We start from the raw sequence: 16,564 nt of genomic DNA, 5'->3' as shown, positions 1-16,564 counted from the left end.
TGAGGTGTGTATAATGATATTTGTTGACTCCAGTACAGTTCATCAACCTGAAGAGAGTATTTTAGGTCAGTTTATATCAGCTAGAAAGTGTGAGTAAGAGCGTGAAATCGTAAAATCATACTCGTTTCGTGAATTTGTCAACTAGGTCAATCGTGGTAGATGAGTATAAAGTGTTAAAAATATTGACATCTCCTCCTCTCCCTCCTTTTGTTTTTTCGTCTCCTTTCACACGTCATGGTCTATGGTTTTTGTATTCGACCAAACGTCTTGGCTTGGTCGCATAAAACGGCCCAGCCCCATCCAGGGTGTGTTAATAGGGCTTTCTCCGGTGTATAAAAACACATCGTACAGGAAGCCACCAAACATACAGCCAAAGAATGGAGCGACCATAGGTATCTGGGTTCGGAGAGAGACGTGTCAGCTGGAACGGTCCACTAGGAACAGTACGATGATTTTAGAACTGTGACTTACCCAGAAGTAATATCCCCCAGCAGACCAAACTTCGTGTCCATATCCCAGAAAATAAGTCATCAGCCGAGGCCCAAAATCCCGAGCAAGATTGATGGCATATCCAGTTTCCCACCCAAAACAAGCACCGATGCCAAATATAAGAAAGAACAATCCAAGCGGCATTAAGTTTCCAGCTCCGAGATTTTTATCATCGGCCAGGGCAAATATGCAGAACATGAGGATTGTGCTGGCAATAAATTCCGAGAAGAACTGCCCGGTTTTGGTTAAAAACGGTGCAGGGTATGTGCAGAATATGCCGGCAGTGGAGGTGTCCAGTCCAACGGTTCGAATGTCAGGGCCACCTTCGAAGACGGTAATGGCAGACTTGTAGTTCGCATAAACAACACCAGCAGCACAGAAGGCACCTAGAACCTGGGCTAACATGTATACGGGGAATTTTCTCCAAGGGAATTTCCGAAAGACACAGTTGGCGAAGGTCACTGCAGGGTTGAGATGACCACCAGAGATTCCTCCGCTGCAATAGACACCCAGCATGACTGCGAGGCTATTCAATATTATCGTTAGAAAAATGAATCATTCCTTTACATTGGTTTGTCATTTATGAATTTGCTTCTTGCATCGTTCACTCACCCCCAACCCCAAGATATTGATTGGTAGTCCCCCTTCTTTGAGTCGCTTAGGACAACTTGGGCGACGACGCCGTCGCCAAAGAGAATCAAAATGAATACTCCAAAAAACTCAGCGAATGGCTCGCGCAATTTGGTTCGTATCTTGGGCCATAGTAATTCCTCGGCGGGTTGGATTTCATCTTCAACGATTATATTTGAACGTAAAGGAACTTTGGATTGGCCAGTAAAAGCATGGATAAGAGGATTGCCTCCATCCAAGGAAGGGCTGTTGGGTCCCTTCTCAGTGCTCCCTCGGGAAAGGGGTCCAAAGTTATGGTTATGCATGGTCTGGGAGGAGGATATTCCTCTTCTAACTGGTTCAAGGGGCACAGTCTCTTCTACTACGGACACATCCATCATCCATGTATGAAGGTAGACAGGGGCAGGGGAGCGCAAATTGAAGAAAGAACAGCAACAAAAGTAGAAAGCTAGGGGAGAAAGACTCCTCTAGAGTGAGTAGAGTAATATCTGCAGTAGATGTGAAGATGGAAGCAGATGCACGTATTTCTGCAAAATTTCTCCGCGGGCAGATCGACGATCTTATACAGTTGGAGAGATGAGTGCACGGAGGGAGATCCTGGTACCATGGCCGCATGGCCGCTCGAGATTTGTATCCTCCGTGCAGTGCCATGCTGTGCCATGCCGTGTTCAACTTCCGTTTGTGTCGGACATTGTACAAACTTAACCGTTTCGCCCGCCCTTTGGCCCGGTCACAATTTGTTATGCATATACTTCAGTATCAAGCTTAAGGGTCGGCCGGAACCGACAAAAGCATAAAAATTAGGTATCGAATGAACGAATCCTTCTTTAATGTCACGAAGAACAGAAGTTATAGCAACTGAGTTTGTGATGCAGCAGGGCCAAACTTAATTGGCCGAAAATCAGGTTCGATGGCAAGCCTGGGGTCCTGTCGACTTTCATATATGCAAGTAAAGGAGGGCGCTAGACAAGGGATCCCCTGCCACCGAGTGGTCGGTCTCACGCCACTGAATGGTTGACAGTGGCGGTTGCGATGAACACCTCCGCATTTCTCCCCCGATTGATGAGCATCTAGACTCCGGGGTAAATGAACTGTGGTATAAGGGCCGCCTTCGTCGATATATCTAAAGGTTCTAGTATGGAGTAAAAAGAGAGGTAAAAATAAAGCTGGTTAGGGATGGAGTGAAGGCGAACTTTGGTTGCTGGTCCATCGGCTATCCCCGTAGTTGCGGAGACACCATCCGCACTTCTTCCGTGAACCCGCGGTATCATCAAACATTTATGTGCCGAGACGCACCCCATTCCCTATTAGAGATTACGTGCGAGCGACATATAGGATAACCTTAGCTCCCGAGGTACGGGGTCAGGGAGCCTGCTTGTCAGATAAAATGGATATATCTTGTCCTGCATGTATCTCCTTCCACCTCATCACTCTATTGTACTCTTTTCGCCTCCCCACCATCCAACTTCCCTGAATTTGTCCAGATATAATCCAGCTCGATGGCCGGAGTGGGAAAGTCATTCATCGGATCTATTGATCAGGGCACAACAAGCTCTCGATTCCTTATTTTTAACACGGACGGAGAGGTAGTTGCTTCACACCAGCTAGAATTTACGCAGATATACCCTCATCCGGGGTAAGTTTCTGGCAGACACCGGTTCCATTTTCCCGTCATGCGTGAGTGATGGTACTAACTCAGGTGTTGAAGATGGCATGAACATGACCCCAATGAGATCGTTGAATCCGTAGTTGCGTGCATAAATGGGGCTGTCGCAGATTTCGAAACACAAGGACATAAGATTGATTCTATCAAGGCAATAGGCATCACTAACCAGCGTGAAACCACAGTGGTATGGGACAAAGAGACAGGCGAACCGCTCTACAACGCCATAGTTTGGACAGATACCCGCACACAGGCTCTTGTACGCAAGCTGAAAACCCGCCTGGGCCACAATGAACTGCAGCCAATCTGTGGTTTACCACTGTCCACCTATCCATCTGTTGGTAAGGTGTTATGGTTGATCGATAATGTGCCCAAAGTCAAAGAGGCATATGATAACGGGTCCCTTGCATTCGGAACCATCGACACTTGGCTCATTTATAAACTCAACGGTGGTCCTAGAGGAGGTGTATTTGTAACGGATCCATCAAACGCATCACGAACGATGTTCATGAACCTTGAGCGAATGGAATATGATGAGCAGCTGCTTGACTTCTTCCGCCTTGACCCTTCCAAGATCCATCTCCCTAAGATCGTGCACTCTGCCGACCCAAAAGCATACGGCAAACTTGCTCAGTCGGCCCTTCAAGGTTTCCCAATCACAGGCTGCCTAGGCGATCAATCTGCCGCACTCGTGGGCCAAAAGGGGTTCACTCCTGGCAAGGCCAAGAACACATACGGCACCGGGTGCTTTCTCCTATACAATATTGGCGAGAAGCCAGTAGCATCGAGGCATGGTTTACTAACAACGGTTGCCTTCGACTTTCGCGGTAGCGAAGGTGGAAAGCTTAACTACGCCCTTGAAGGAAGCATTGCTGTTGGCGGATCCAGCGTGAAGTTTCTGGTCAACAATTTCAAGTTTATGGATAGCTCCAAGGACTTGAGTACCCTGGCTGAAACGGTGCCTGATAGCGGAGGGTGTGTGTTTGTCACTGCATTCAGCGGGTTGTTTGCTCCATACTGGATCGATGATGCGAGAGGAACGATATTCGGGATAACAACGTATACGCAGCGAGGCCACGTGGCGAGAGCAACGCTGGAAGCGACATGCTTCCAAACCAAGGCAATTCTCGGTGCCATGGAAAAAGATAGTGGACACAAGCTTACTGAGCTTGCTGTTGATGGAGGAATGTGTAACAGTGACCTAACGATGCAGGTACGTGCCAACTCATGTCTTATACTGTTCTGCCAAGGTTATGCTTGAGTTGTCAGATTGCTAAGTGGCATCTCCACAGACACAAGCGGATCTGATCTCTATTCCGGTTAACCGCCCCAAGATGCGGGAGACTACCGCCCTTGGCGCAGCAATTGCAGCAGGTATCGCCGTAGGTGTCTGGAGCAGCACAGAGGAGCTTCAAGGTATCAACACTGAGGGTCAGACAACCTTCAAGCCGAGTATCCAGAAGGAGGAGGCCGACAAACGATTCTCCCGCTGGGAGAAGGCAGTGGAAATGTGTCGGGGCTGGGCAAACTAGATGCATTCCGCATTTCTGCCTGCAAGTACTTGATTGGAGACATAGTTATTCTTTCCCCTTTCTTTGTAGTCGGACATATGTCACAGCCAATATAATATAACAAGTGGAATGTGAGCTGTTCATGCATCGTCGTGAAGGTTGTTCGTGTACTCTTAAGGGAAGTTTGCGTTTTAACGGCGCTATTTTCAAGGCATCGCGCCCTAATACTATTTATGCCCTGGCACAAACAAGATATAAAATTAACTCTTTGGAGTTGAGAAATGGTTGGTTATTTCAATATCCACCTTGGGAGCGGGAGGTCAAATAGGGGCAGGCTTGAAGATGAAATGGATATTCAAAGACGTGCCAGGGAGATCTGTTCTCCCATTTTATGATTATATATCATGCAAATGATCCATTAAGAGGCTCTAGAGAAGACTATAGGTAGTGATTCAATGTTGTACGTGACGATAAAAAGATGTTGAAGTTGATCGTCTGAAACTTTTATATACCAGGAATCATTACATAATCTGACAAGTATTCACGTGATATTATCTTACCCTAAAGGAGATCAACCCTGTCGACCTTGTGTTTGGTACATACGAACATAGGAAGTGGAAAACAGAGCTTCCCGTCCGCTCAGCTGTACTTAAGCCACTTGCCGGTCGGTTAGTAGTTGGGTGGGTGACCACCAGCGAATCCCGACTTTCGTATGTTTTTATTTTTTGTTTCCTATTTTATCTACATTTTTTTGTTTAATGTATGCAGTGACTCGGTATTGCTCTAAAAATGGCAATGTAAGGGTCATCATCATGGCTATGACTGGAATTAGAACAAAAGTCTCCCCCGTGCTATTCCGGATGCTATTATAACTACATTTGTAAATAAATACCTAGTCATTATCAAACCAAGGTATATATCTAAAGAGAAACAGGTTAAGGGGATCTTGTGAAAACCCTTTTACTCCAGTTAAACAGAAGAACACACCTCCCAAGAAGATGACCAAAGACCAGTGGCAGTCCAAATTTATACCACGTATAAGGCTGCCATAGTGTGGCCCCTAGAACCGTTATCATCTTATCACACTCACTCATCGCGGGCGTATTGTCCACTGGCTTGCCAGTAAACTGACCGATGGCATCGAGTATAAGCCTCACTGTGGCTTCAGGTTGGCTTAAAAACGGCGAATGGCTCGTCTGAAGCTCCCTGTGCTCCACGCTAGCACCCATTTCCCTCGCCATACCCGTCTGCATTCGTTGCATCACTACTGGCAAGCCCCTATCCTCGGCGGTGCCAATATACCAACTAGGCACATCCATCCAGCCAGCATATGAAAACTCACCGCCTTCAAACAATGCCTTGAGACTCTGGGTGGTGAGCTGAGAAGCCCAGTATTCTGCCTCTTCTGCAGGTAAGTCATGATAAAAGAAGTCACATGGAGAGACGGTAAGCTCGGCATAACCGGTCTCGTTATTGACGCGCCATGAGGGAGGCGGGCGACCGAGGAACGGGTCCATGAAAGCGAGCCCCGTGAAGGTGAAGCCGGATGCGATAAGGATGAGACCGATAATATGCCCTGATGTCGACGGTTGCTGGTCTTTGTTCGTACCGTCGTCTCGTGGTTTCGCGAACCCTTTGATAGCACTGTTGCCGACCATGCCGCCATATGAGTGTGCAAGAACTACAACATCGCGCCCCTGAGTTGTCTCGTTTGATATGGCGTCTCTGGCAGCATCAAGGTCATCTTTGAAGGTCGCATCTGGATTCCCTTGGGTCGACGGGAGAGTCACCAGGACATATTTGAATTCGTACTGCTCATGCAGGATTTTGGTGATTTTCTCATAGCAAGTAGGCTTATGCCATGCACCGGGTATAAAGACTAGTGTTGGCAAATTTGCCATCCCAATGTGGCTATGTCCTGTCCAATAAGTGAGTACTGCTGGTACCCCTAAATACATAGTATATCCCCTTTCCCCGGCAAGTTAGTTGTCTATCCAAGATCCATCAAGGTTGAAACAGAAATAGCCAAGTCACGATTAGTAAGCAAGGTACACTTACGGATCATAAATAATCCTTGTTTCTAAAAATAAATATGACATAATACCATTAGGGCTATTCACGTGAGCGGCACGCGGAAGGGACAAGGGGAAGAAGTCAAAATAGGCGACAAGAGTTATTAAAAAGGAACTGAAGCTTCTATTAAAAGATATACGATGTCTAAAACTAAGAACGGAAACGCCATGGGGTCATGAATTAAAAGGAAGAGATGAAACAAGTATACCCATCCTAATCCCGCGCAGAAAAAAACAGAAATGGAAAAGGCGCAGAAGCCGGGTAAAGGCTAAGGGGAATCGAACCAAGGGAGAGGAAGCAAAACAAAAGGCAAAAGCAAAAAGCCGTAGGCAGATTCTCCAACTCTCTGGATGGGTGGCACAAAATGACTGGGAGCAAGGCAGAAAAGGCAGATGGGGACACCCCTCTATAATGTTGCGGGACTAAAAGTCGTGAACTGGGGACTTGACTGGGTCGACTGGGTCGACTGGGCTGGGTTTACCTGCGAGTAAAGATATGTGAGTGCGTATGTATAAGCCGCAAAACTATGTCACGCGACAAAAGCAAGAGGCAAGCGCGGGTGAGAGATAAAGATGCCAGCCGAATGTTGGACAGGCAGTGAAGACGGGGCATGAGGATATGGGAAGAACAAAAGAAAGAGAAAAAGAAAACAACGAGACGAGCCTATGATGCCAACCAAAGTCAAGGATCCGGGTTCCGAAAGTTAAATGAAAGGAAACAAAATGAACTCCATTTGGCCAAAATGAAACAGGACAATCTCTGACAGGAAAAAAAAAGGAAAATAGGAAAGCGATTGGAAAGAGAGAATATGAAATGACAAGAAAACTCGGCTAGACAGCCCAGCTGCCTCTTCGCTCTGGGACGCCCCAAGAGTCGACAGCCCTGTCAGCTCCCGAGCGAGGCTGCTGTCTCGCCCATTCGTGGATATACTGCTTCAGCGCATTCCAGCGCATGCATCCGGGAGTCGTGGTAGTGGTGGGATTGCATGCACCATTTCGACAATCAGGCAAGTCGATGTATCCTTTTGCGTTAGCGTGCTGATCATCGCTCCGGAGTGTGTCGATAGGAATATTTGTGATTTTACTTAGCTCTGCGTCGAAGTCGCGTGCTAAGCATGGATATCCCAGTGATAGATAGTTGTATATCTGTGTGACAAAGCTATCGTTGAACTCGGCGACGATTTCTCGCTCAAGGTCGGGATCGTAGGATTGGATAAGGATAGCAGGGGGGGAGGCTGGAGATGAGGTGTCAGGAATAGCGGTGAGTGTGACGAGGTCGGGGGAGATTTCCTTTGAGGGTTTGAGGAGGGAGCCAACGGGCGGAGTAGATACGGGGGTAGGTGGTAGAGACAGGTCTATTCTCTCTGGAGCAGGAGTAACGAGACCAGAATGATGGGGTGATGAGTCCTGCGACGATCCATCGCAGGCTGCCTTGTTGGCCGACTTCCTCTTACAAGTCCCATTCCAAAGCCCGACTTCACCGCAATCAGACATATCCGAGTCCGCAGCCCATAGTCCGCCAGCGTTACAACGGGAAGCAGGTTTTTTGCTCTGGTTGGTGGCTGGAGTGGGCTGCTGGTCGGCTCCTATCAATGTCGACGTGGGAGACTGACATCGGGTAAATACTATATCGTCTCCCAGCATTGGCGGGCTTGCGGCTTCCCGCATAGGCGCAAGGTTGACTCCCTTCTGCCACCCACCAATGATATCGTAGCTAGCAGTCTCGAGACATTCCCATTCATCTTTGTATCGTGCGGCAAGCGCGGCTGCGGAGAACTTGGATGTACGATTAGCTGCAAAGAGGCGCTCACGAGACCTCATTTCCGACTCCTCCTTGTGTCTCCGCATCTCCTCCAGCTCCCAGGCAAGGTCGGCGGTAGACTCGCGGCGAAACCTAGACAGGTCAATCGACAGCTGTCTAAAGGCAGTCTCCATGCTATCGTCATCTTCCTCTGAGTTGCTATCTTCCTGGTCGATGGCAAAGTGGGAAACTGGTTGGTAGACCTGCTCATTGGGAAAGGCAGCGAGGGCCTGGTCCTTTAACTTCTCCGAGACGAGGCGAGAGTGAAGATTGTACATGTGGTGGTCCGGATAGGAGCCGGTATAGGAGTCCGGGTAGTGAACCTGCACACTCTGATGGCCGCCATCGTTGGAGAAGTTCGTAGGGGAGGTCGAGAGCGACGAGCTCGGGGACTCTCCGGAGCCCTCGCTGCTGTTCGAAGGGATCGCCGGGAGGTTGGGCACCTGGAACGACTGCCGTCTGCTCCCCTGGCGTCTAGATAGGCTCGCATACGAGTACTTGGACTCTGAGTCAGTGGCTCGAAATCTGAGCGTGTTGGTCGTGCTACCGTAATTCTGACGAGCAGGGCTCCCTGCTGGATTCTGACGAAACGACCGTTTCCCCGTCTCGATGAGCTGTGGAGTGAACTTCCGGGGTGATGACTCTGGCGGCTTCGTGACGACATCCTTCGACTTGGTTTGATGCCGATCCGCATCCCTTAGCCCGGAACCACCATTACCACTGACACCAGCGCCCCTCTGCGTGGCCTTCTCACCATCTTTGTTCTGTCTGACAGCTTTCCGGCCGGTCTCCGTCGTCGTTTCAATCAGCTGTGGCCGAAACCTGCCGGTCCCCTTTGAAGGTGTAACGGAAGCACTGCCGTCCCTTGTCTTCCCCCCATCCCTGCGCGATGACGAGGACGACGACTTCGTGGTCGACTCGATAAGCTCCGGCACGAACTTACGTTTGGGAGGAGTACTCGATACCGAGGCCATCGGAGGCAGATGAAACAAGCAAGCTGAGCCTCGAATAGTCGGGATGTCCAAAGGCGAGACAGCAATATTCAGGGCTGTAGCTGCTGTACAAGGTGACGAAAACGGCTGTTCGTGACAATGCGATAAGGGTTCGCCAGGCCAGCGAGCTGAACCATTTGCATAAAACGAGAGAGCGGCAGGACGGTCGGGCGAGCAAACAGACAAAAAGAGAGTGAGACACAAAGCTGTGTGTATGTTTTATGTCCAAGAGAGCAAAGCGAAAAGTAGCTGAGAGACACAAAGAAGGCGAACTTTGAGAGTAAGAGAAAAAAGCCTGGGATGGTCCGAGTGGATCCCAAAGGGGGCAAAAGGTTGCTTTTTCTGCTGCGGGCTGTGATTGGGCAGAGTGTTAGATAAGCACAGGGAGTGGGGCACCTGTCAGACGTAGCAGTGGGGTCACATGAACTTCACGTGCCTTCTCCCTGGCCAGGCCTGCGCAGCCCCTCTAGCGCGTGTTCACCGCTTCCGGGAAGAAGATGACTAACGAGATAAGGTGACACGTGATTGGCTTATCGCTGTTTTCTTATCTATTTGATTACATAAGATGACATGCTGCGGTTTGTCGTAAAATAAATAGAAGGAGAAAAACAAGTTGGAATCGTGGTCAATAGTGGAAGAAGTAATAGCCTGGAGAAGAGGAAGAAAAGATATCCAAGAAGACAGGTTCGCACCTTCAGTCGTCGTCGCTGTCTAGGTTCTCCGAGCGCCAGACATGTCCTCCCTGCCCCGACGACAGCTCGTGTGCGTCCTCCGAGTTCGCTCTATCCTCGGAAGTCCGTGAAAGGGTGCTGTCCTTGCGAGCCCGCGCATGCACGATCCCCGGGAATATCGCCTGTGCTGGCATCGAGCCAAAGCCATGTTCCTGTGGCGTGCCACTGGCGGTCTGGGGTTTGCTCGAGTTGGCATAGGACTCTGCATCGGAGTACGAGGGATGGCGCCCTGGCGTGTGAGCCACCGGGGGGGTTGCGTGCTCTGGAGTACCGGCCCCTGCAACGGTGCTGGGCGGGTTGTCGTTGTTCTTCAGGTAGGAGAACGAAGGTACCTTGGTCAGTGTCTTGGGGGTGTGGGCGTTATTCGGTGTGGCGGACGCATAACGGTCCAGCCTGCATATCATCAACATTTAGCCTCCTTCCACCCCCCCAACAATTGGCTCTGGCATGCACGACTAAAGAGAGGATAGAAGAAAAAAAAAAAAAAAGAGCGGTGGGGAGAGGGGGGACTTACAGTGATAGCTCTCCGGTTAGTGTCTCATATCTAAACGCCTCACGTAAATCCGGTACGTTGCTCTTCGCCATGTTATTACCTTCCAGGCCGGGCAGATGGCATTTACTCCCCAGCCAGCGGTGTTTCAATGCCAACTCAAACCCACTCTGGTCTACACTGTGTTTGGCCAGCTCGCACATGTCAACTGCGCTGAGTTTGTAGATCTGTGCGGCAACAGAATATTCTTCGATCAGCGGCTCCTTGGTAAACGCAAACTGCAGCGGATCGTCAGTGGAGAGCGAGATGTTTAGGCCCTTACGGAAGTAATTAGCGCACGGGTTCTTATCGTAACTCAAGAACAGCGCGTTATTGCTTAACGGCGACATAGCAATCGGAATCTGGTCGAGGTAGAACAAGTACTGCAGCAGAGGGACTTTACGGAGCAAGATACCATGAGAGATACCCTGGCAGCACAGGAAGGATGAAGCAAGATGATCCGGATCACCAGCCTCTCCGCAGTGAGGTCGGAGAACAAACGTGTTAAATCCGCGCTGTTTTCTCCATGTGTTCAGTGACGCCATGTTTGCAAACATGAAATAGATCCAGTAGCTGTAAGGCGGGTTCTGCTTAGTATCCCATTGCTTGGGGACTGGGAACTTGCGATACAGTCTTCTCTCGGCCTTGCTCTCATCATCAACACTGTCAAACCCGACAACACGCTGGAGGAAGACGTGTAGCTTCGGATGACTGTTGGGGTTCTGAGTGACTTCAAACAACGGCTGGAAGACGTTGCGCACGATGTCTTCAAAGTTCTCTATTTTACCGCTTGACTTGAACACATCGTAGAGCCGGGGTACCTGGATGAGCCAGCGGACATTGGGAGAGAAGAGCTTGTTGTCAACAACCCAGGCAGCTAGCTTGTCCCATTCGCCTAGGGAGTGGCCGTAGATGGAGATCCGCCATTCAGCCATCTGGTATTTACTCGACTCGAGGTCGGATATTACTTCCTTGGTGATTTCCGCCAAGTACCGCCCCTTGATGTAGTTATCCGTCTTCAGGAAGATTTCTCGCAGACGGGACTCGCCAATGGGGTTGTACTTGAGATTGAACTTGTCAAACCGGTGGAATGAATCCGTATGAGCCTAGGAATGTTAGCAAGCGGAGCCATTGGGACCTAGGTTGTTTTTAGTTGTGAGCATACATGCATATCTAGAGTATCAATACTCAAATCATAAGCCGTGAGATTGATACTCTCAAACACCTCCTTTAGTGTCAAATGTTTTCCATCTCTAAACAGCACTACCTCATCTGGGCACTTCTTCATCTTACTCTTGATGAACCTAAGTAGATGTTTCTGGTTCATACACGCCGAGTGATGGACATGGGTATCAACCTTGCGGACATTATAAAAGTCTCGATGTGGTACTTTCTTACTGTCTGCGAGTTCCTGGTATTCGTTCAGCAGCGTATGGAGCTGAAACTTGCCTTCCAAGTAGGACAGGCGCTTGAATGCAAACGACTTCACAGGCCCGTCAGTAGACACATCGAGAACGCCATCTAGATCCATGTAGAAATCACGGATGGAAGGGATCTGGATGACAGGTTGGTTAAGGTCACAGGCAGCTTTAGTCTCATAAACCTGATAAACACTGTTATCATCTAATTTGAAGGTCATGGTCGATGCTTCGGGTAACGGAAGCAGGTCGTTCATGTCAAAATCCTCCCCTATGTCCTGACCAGGCTTTCGTTTCTTCTTAGCAGAACTTGCATGAGGTGATGGGTCTGATTCACCCTGTTTGGACCCTCCCTTCGAGGCCATGACGAAGCTGCTCGACATGCTCCCTGTGCCGAGCCGCTCTTTATCTTCCTCCCACGCTGGCTCAGGTGGAGGCGGATAGATGACCCAACCTGGCTCATCTCTAGGGTTATCACCTGCTCGCTGAAATGATAGACGCATGTATTTATGTCTGGTATCTAGCAGGCCCTGTATCTTGCGACATATAGCGCTCAACTCAGCCGTAATCGCTCCATCATTAGGCGCATAACCTCCCATCGCATACGGTATACCAGTTCCCACGCTCATGCCAACGTTTCCTTGAATAGCGCTCTGCGATGCGTCACCGGGCATACCCACCGTCGGCAGGACATGAGCTCTTGCCGACCTCTCCGCGATGCTCAAGCTGCTATCCTCTCGCCGCATTGACTGCGAGTTTCCCGGCGGTGTCGATGTCACCGAGTATGATGGACCAGGCAACATGCTACTGATCGATTCATTATCGAAATTGCTTGCTGACGTTGGGCCATGACCTGGTAGAATCGGTACCGATCTTGGTGGCATGTCAGGGCTCTGCGGCGAGTCACCATCGACACTACGGGAGGCAAGCTGATGCCGCTGGTAGAACAGCCGTGCTTCCGCATGGCTCATCGACTTCTCGTACGCATAGTCATAGGTTGCTGTTCGTGCCTGGCGGTCTCGCGGGAGGATAGGCTGCGTTGCGGCGCTGGTGTCGGGAGTATCCTCTGCTGGCGGGGCTGGATTGTTCTTCTCCATGCTTCCCGTGATGAACAGAGCTTGGACGAGGCTGTCAGGCTGCTCCTTGGGCGTGGTTGGTCTAGTATTACCTGTGATATCAAGCTCGTCGATGGGATGTTGTACTGACGGAGGAGGTGGGCTCGCTGGGGAGCCACAACTTCTGCCTTGCTGGGCGGAGAGCTCCGCATCGAGTGTCGGCCCAGCCATCCTCACACGAAATGGAACTCGGCTATCATGAATTAGTACATAGCAAATAATCTACAGGGACAAGGTGTCTTATTTATACTATCTTATGCATCATATTATACGGAGTAAGGCGGGCTTAGCTAGCAATCAGATGGCTTCTGCTGTACGAGGGTGCTGGTACGCCATACAAATTGCACGTATCAACCATACCCAGGCGAGTATTAATATTTACTATATGGATACGGAGCGACTAATAGCGCTCCCCGGAAAGGTGTACAAAAGTAATTATACATGGTAACTATATAATTCTGAGTTATTTAGCCGCCGTAGCCAACAAAAAAAACACACATGACACGTAACAAGACAAAACAACGGTTCCACAAAGGAGCCGAAGGATAGAACACATTGAAAGACTAGAAGAATCGGCGGAGAGAGGATGGAGCCTGGATAGACAAAGGTCTAAAGCAAGCCATCATAGACCGTTGCTCCCCATGAGGTATCTGCGTAACTTGAGCCAAGTAACTATATATGCCCTAGCACATATGCAATATAATCCACGCCAACAGACAGAAGCACCAATGGGTGCAGAAATGAGCAACACACTCATCTCTAGCACCCTCAGTTCAGAGAGTTCTCTCAAAATAAATTCGAAAGCATAACTTTTGTATGTTGGTGACAGGGGGTAAATTAAGTAAGGGTCGGGCGGAGCGTATAAAAAGGCGGGATAATAGTACAAGGAGATCCAAAAAGAATATAACAAGAGATAAGCTGATCAAAAAATCAGAATACCGGGGAGGATGAGGAGCTGGTCTGCAATTCCTCAGGGAAAACGTTAAAAAAATGGAAAGGGGGGCACATTAAGTCAAAACAGGGCACTTGCAGCAGAAATAGTTCTGCGATGCTAGACCGTGCGAAAGAATAAGGGAAGCAACAGCTCAAGATATAAAAAGAAAAGGAACAAGACCTGTTCCTTGATATATTGAGCGATTGGGTGAAAAGCAAGAAGAAGAAAAGATCGAAAACAGGCACATTAAGGACAGCTCGAGCAAAAAAAGATGCAACAAGTAGGAGCCTTGTTACCTATACCTAGCACGGCGGGGACCGATTGGATGGCCGTCAGGAATATCTCGAGCTCCTGGCCCAGGGTAATAATGTGGAGTCTGCTCGATGACAGGGTGTCGAGAATATTCCATATCATAGTCGACGTATTCTGGTGGAATGCCACGGTGGACGGGGCGTTCGATGTAGTACTGTCCTGCGTTCTGCGGATCACGAGCTGTAACCCGCACGGGAACGTACTCTACCGCACCGTCGTACGGTGGCTCAATATACTCTTCAACGTAACGATATTGGCCCTGTGGCGGTGCTCTGGCGAAGGAAGGGTGGTCAAGCGGAATGCGCTCAATATAAGTTTCCGGTGGATGGGAAGATGCGAGCGCGGGAGCTCTCTGTCTTGCTCTCGGACTCCGGTTACGGTAGTACTCTACCTGAGCACGTTCCTGGGGTTGCGGTGATCGTGAGCGAGGACGAAGAGATTCTTGTCTTTGAGCCTCGTATCGATCAAATCTATTATGCGACCGCCCGGCTCGGGCCTCTGGCCCACCTTTCGCTTCAGCAGCAGCTAGCCGGCCTCGACCTCGGCCTTCAGTTTGATCGGGTGTCAACACATCTCCACGAACTGAGGGCGGGCCGCTCTGCAACTCGTATCCGTCACCTCTCGGGTCAAACTCGCGATATTCACGGCTGACAGCAGGGCTCTTGCCTCGCCCTGCCCATCCATTATGCTTCCCACCTCGGCCTGATTGACTTCCGTGGCCAGTTTCAGCACCAGTGTGAGGGTTGGATGACATGCGCCATTCCCGCTCATCCGCTGCAGTATTTTTAGACCATTTACTTCTAGACTCTGAATGTGTTTGCGGGTTAGATCCTCGAGAAGTCTTTCCGAAATCTCCCTGATCCTGTCCTGGCACAAAGTTGTTCAAAAAATGTTCGGCAGCATTCATCTCCTCTGTGGGGGAAGGCGCTTCGTCAGGCCTTTGTTCGTTAGATTCAACAACTTCACCATCTTCCGAAACGTTTCGGCTTGTAGGGCGATTTGTGCTAGATTGCGAAGGCCCACCACCAGCTGTTGAAGCTGCAATATCGGCGGCTCCAGGTTTAGACGCCCGTTCTTTTCCGGGGCCGCGAGTAGCTGAAGGTTTTGGCTGTTGTCGGGGGCGCCTATTTTCTACTTGCATTTCAGTATCTTCTTTAGGGATCGACTCCATCACACGGGACTTCCCATGAAGCTTCTCGCGAGGCGGAGCTGAAGATCTAGCATTGCCGCGAGGACCTCGGGGATAAGCATCTACATGTTCAATAAAAGCTGGTCGGTGCGGGTCATATTCATCTTCCCGAGGAGGTTCGAACTGTTTTTGATCATCAGCAGATTCAACGAATTTCGGGAAGTTATCAACGGCGACCTCGAGGACTGGATGATGGCTGGCTGACTTCTTAGCACCATGGCCCCCAGGATATTTTGCATGCTCACTGGCTTTTGCTTCAAACGTGCTATGGAGACTTGGTTTGCTTATAGCTTTAACTGACGCTGGGACAATTGGTGCAGCGATAGGAGAAAATACCCAAGGGAATGCAGACGTGATCAGGTGGAACTTTGCTTGGTCCATGCCTGGGGCTTGACCTAGGGACGATATAACGCTATTGTCTGGCAACAACAGCATATGTACTTTCCAGTCAGGCTGCGTGCCATCAGGTGCTGTGGCATCGGTATGTACAGACTGGAAATGACCGAACAGAGCGGGAAGATGATACATTTTTCGATCATTTCGAGATTCGTATTGGCGAGAACGACGTGAGCTAGACATGTCAGCACATGCCTTGCAAATTAAACCACTGAGATTTCTGATCGGCTTCATTTGAGGGTGGGAATTCAATCCATCAGAGAAAAGAGTCAGTGCTGGCTCTTGGCCGAATTTATCAACAAACCGAGTGGTAACATGGTGGATTACAACGTGTGCTCGTACGTTGTGAGGGAGATCTTTGATACCAGACGTGCCATTCCAGACACTTCGGGCATTTTTGGCAACCTCATCCAGATGCGTTTGGTACAGACCAAACGACTGACTGCCCTGGTTGGGCTTATGGGCACCAGCTGGGGGCCTAGGGTGATGCGCAGCAGGTGGGTAAGAGGGGTTGTACGGTCCAGGTGGATGGCTTGGTCCGCTATAAGGTGGCTGGTATGGTGGTCCTGGATGACGTCCTGGATCTGCTGGCGCATAGGGAGGCGGATATGCTTGGCCAGGGAATGGTGACCCGTATGTAGGGTTTGACGGCGGGTGTTGATGTTCGTAAGGGCCGGGAGGATAAGCAGGTTGTTGAGGAGAGAACCCATAGCCAGGTTGAGGGGATATATTGAGGAGAAGGGGGCCGATAGGGGCCAGTTCCATAGGCATAAGGGTGCCAT

The 16,564-nt window shown here is 49.8% G+C and overlaps 6 protein-coding genes across 6 annotated transcripts; 1 reads left to right on the top strand and 5 right to left on the bottom strand.

Annotated features, from left to right (window-relative positions):
- Positions 1–225: 225 nt before the first annotated feature.
- MCYG_07750 (aquaporin 3) lies at positions 226–1,424 on the bottom strand (the record flags this gene model as incomplete). Its single annotated transcript, XM_002843921.1, has 3 exons — positions 226–396; positions 472–1,015; positions 1,102–1,424. 3 exons carry the CDS (start codon positions 1,422–1,424, stop codon positions 226–228), a joined length of 1,038 nt encoding a protein of 345 aa, XP_002843967.1.
- A 1,194-nt stretch (positions 1,425–2,618) lies between these two features.
- On the top strand, positions 2,619–4,314 carry MCYG_07749 (glycerol kinase 2; the record flags this gene model as incomplete). Its single annotated transcript, XM_002843920.1, has 3 exons — positions 2,619–2,755; positions 2,828–3,995; positions 4,075–4,314. The coding sequence occupies 3 exons, from the start codon at positions 2,619–2,621 to the stop codon at positions 4,312–4,314; spliced, it is 1,545 nt and encodes a 514-aa protein (XP_002843966.1).
- An 871-nt stretch (positions 4,315–5,185) lies between these two features.
- MCYG_07748 (conserved hypothetical protein) lies at positions 5,186–6,194 on the bottom strand (the record flags this gene model as incomplete). Its single annotated transcript, XM_002843919.1, has 2 exons — positions 5,186–5,213; positions 5,281–6,194. 2 exons carry the CDS (start codon positions 6,192–6,194, stop codon positions 5,186–5,188), a joined length of 942 nt encoding a protein of 313 aa, XP_002843965.1.
- Positions 6,195–7,196: 1,002 nt separating this feature from the next.
- MCYG_07747 (conserved hypothetical protein) lies at positions 7,197–9,140 on the bottom strand (the record flags this gene model as incomplete). The annotated part of the gene is made up of 1 exon (XM_002843918.1): positions 7,197–9,140. The coding sequence occupies one exon, from the start codon at positions 9,138–9,140 to the stop codon at positions 7,197–7,199; it is 1,944 nt and encodes a 647-aa protein (XP_002843964.1).
- Positions 9,141–9,852: 712 nt separating this feature from the next.
- MCYG_07746 (AMP deaminase 2) lies at positions 9,853–13,122 on the bottom strand (the record flags this gene model as incomplete). The annotated part of the gene is made up of 3 exons (XM_002843917.1): positions 9,853–10,282; positions 10,404–11,524; positions 11,584–13,122. The coding sequence occupies 3 exons, from the start codon at positions 13,120–13,122 to the stop codon at positions 9,853–9,855; spliced, it is 3,090 nt and encodes a 1,029-aa protein (XP_002843963.1).
- A 1,055-nt stretch (positions 13,123–14,177) lies between these two features.
- On the bottom strand, positions 14,178–16,553 carry MCYG_07745 (conserved hypothetical protein; the record flags this gene model as incomplete). Its single annotated transcript, XM_002843916.1, has 1 exon — positions 14,178–16,553. One exon carries the CDS (start codon positions 16,551–16,553, stop codon positions 14,178–14,180), a length of 2,376 nt encoding a protein of 791 aa, XP_002843962.1.
- Positions 16,554–16,564: the final 11 nt, after the last annotated feature.

This window comes from Microsporum canis, genomic scaffold (genome assembly GCF_000151145.1).
Source record: "Microsporum canis CBS 113480 supercont1.7 genomic scaffold, whole genome shotgun sequence".
Lineage (NCBI taxonomy): Eukaryota > Fungi > Ascomycota > Eurotiomycetes > Onygenales > Arthrodermataceae > Microsporum > Microsporum canis.
This window is presented reverse-complemented; position numbering and strand designations above follow the sequence as displayed.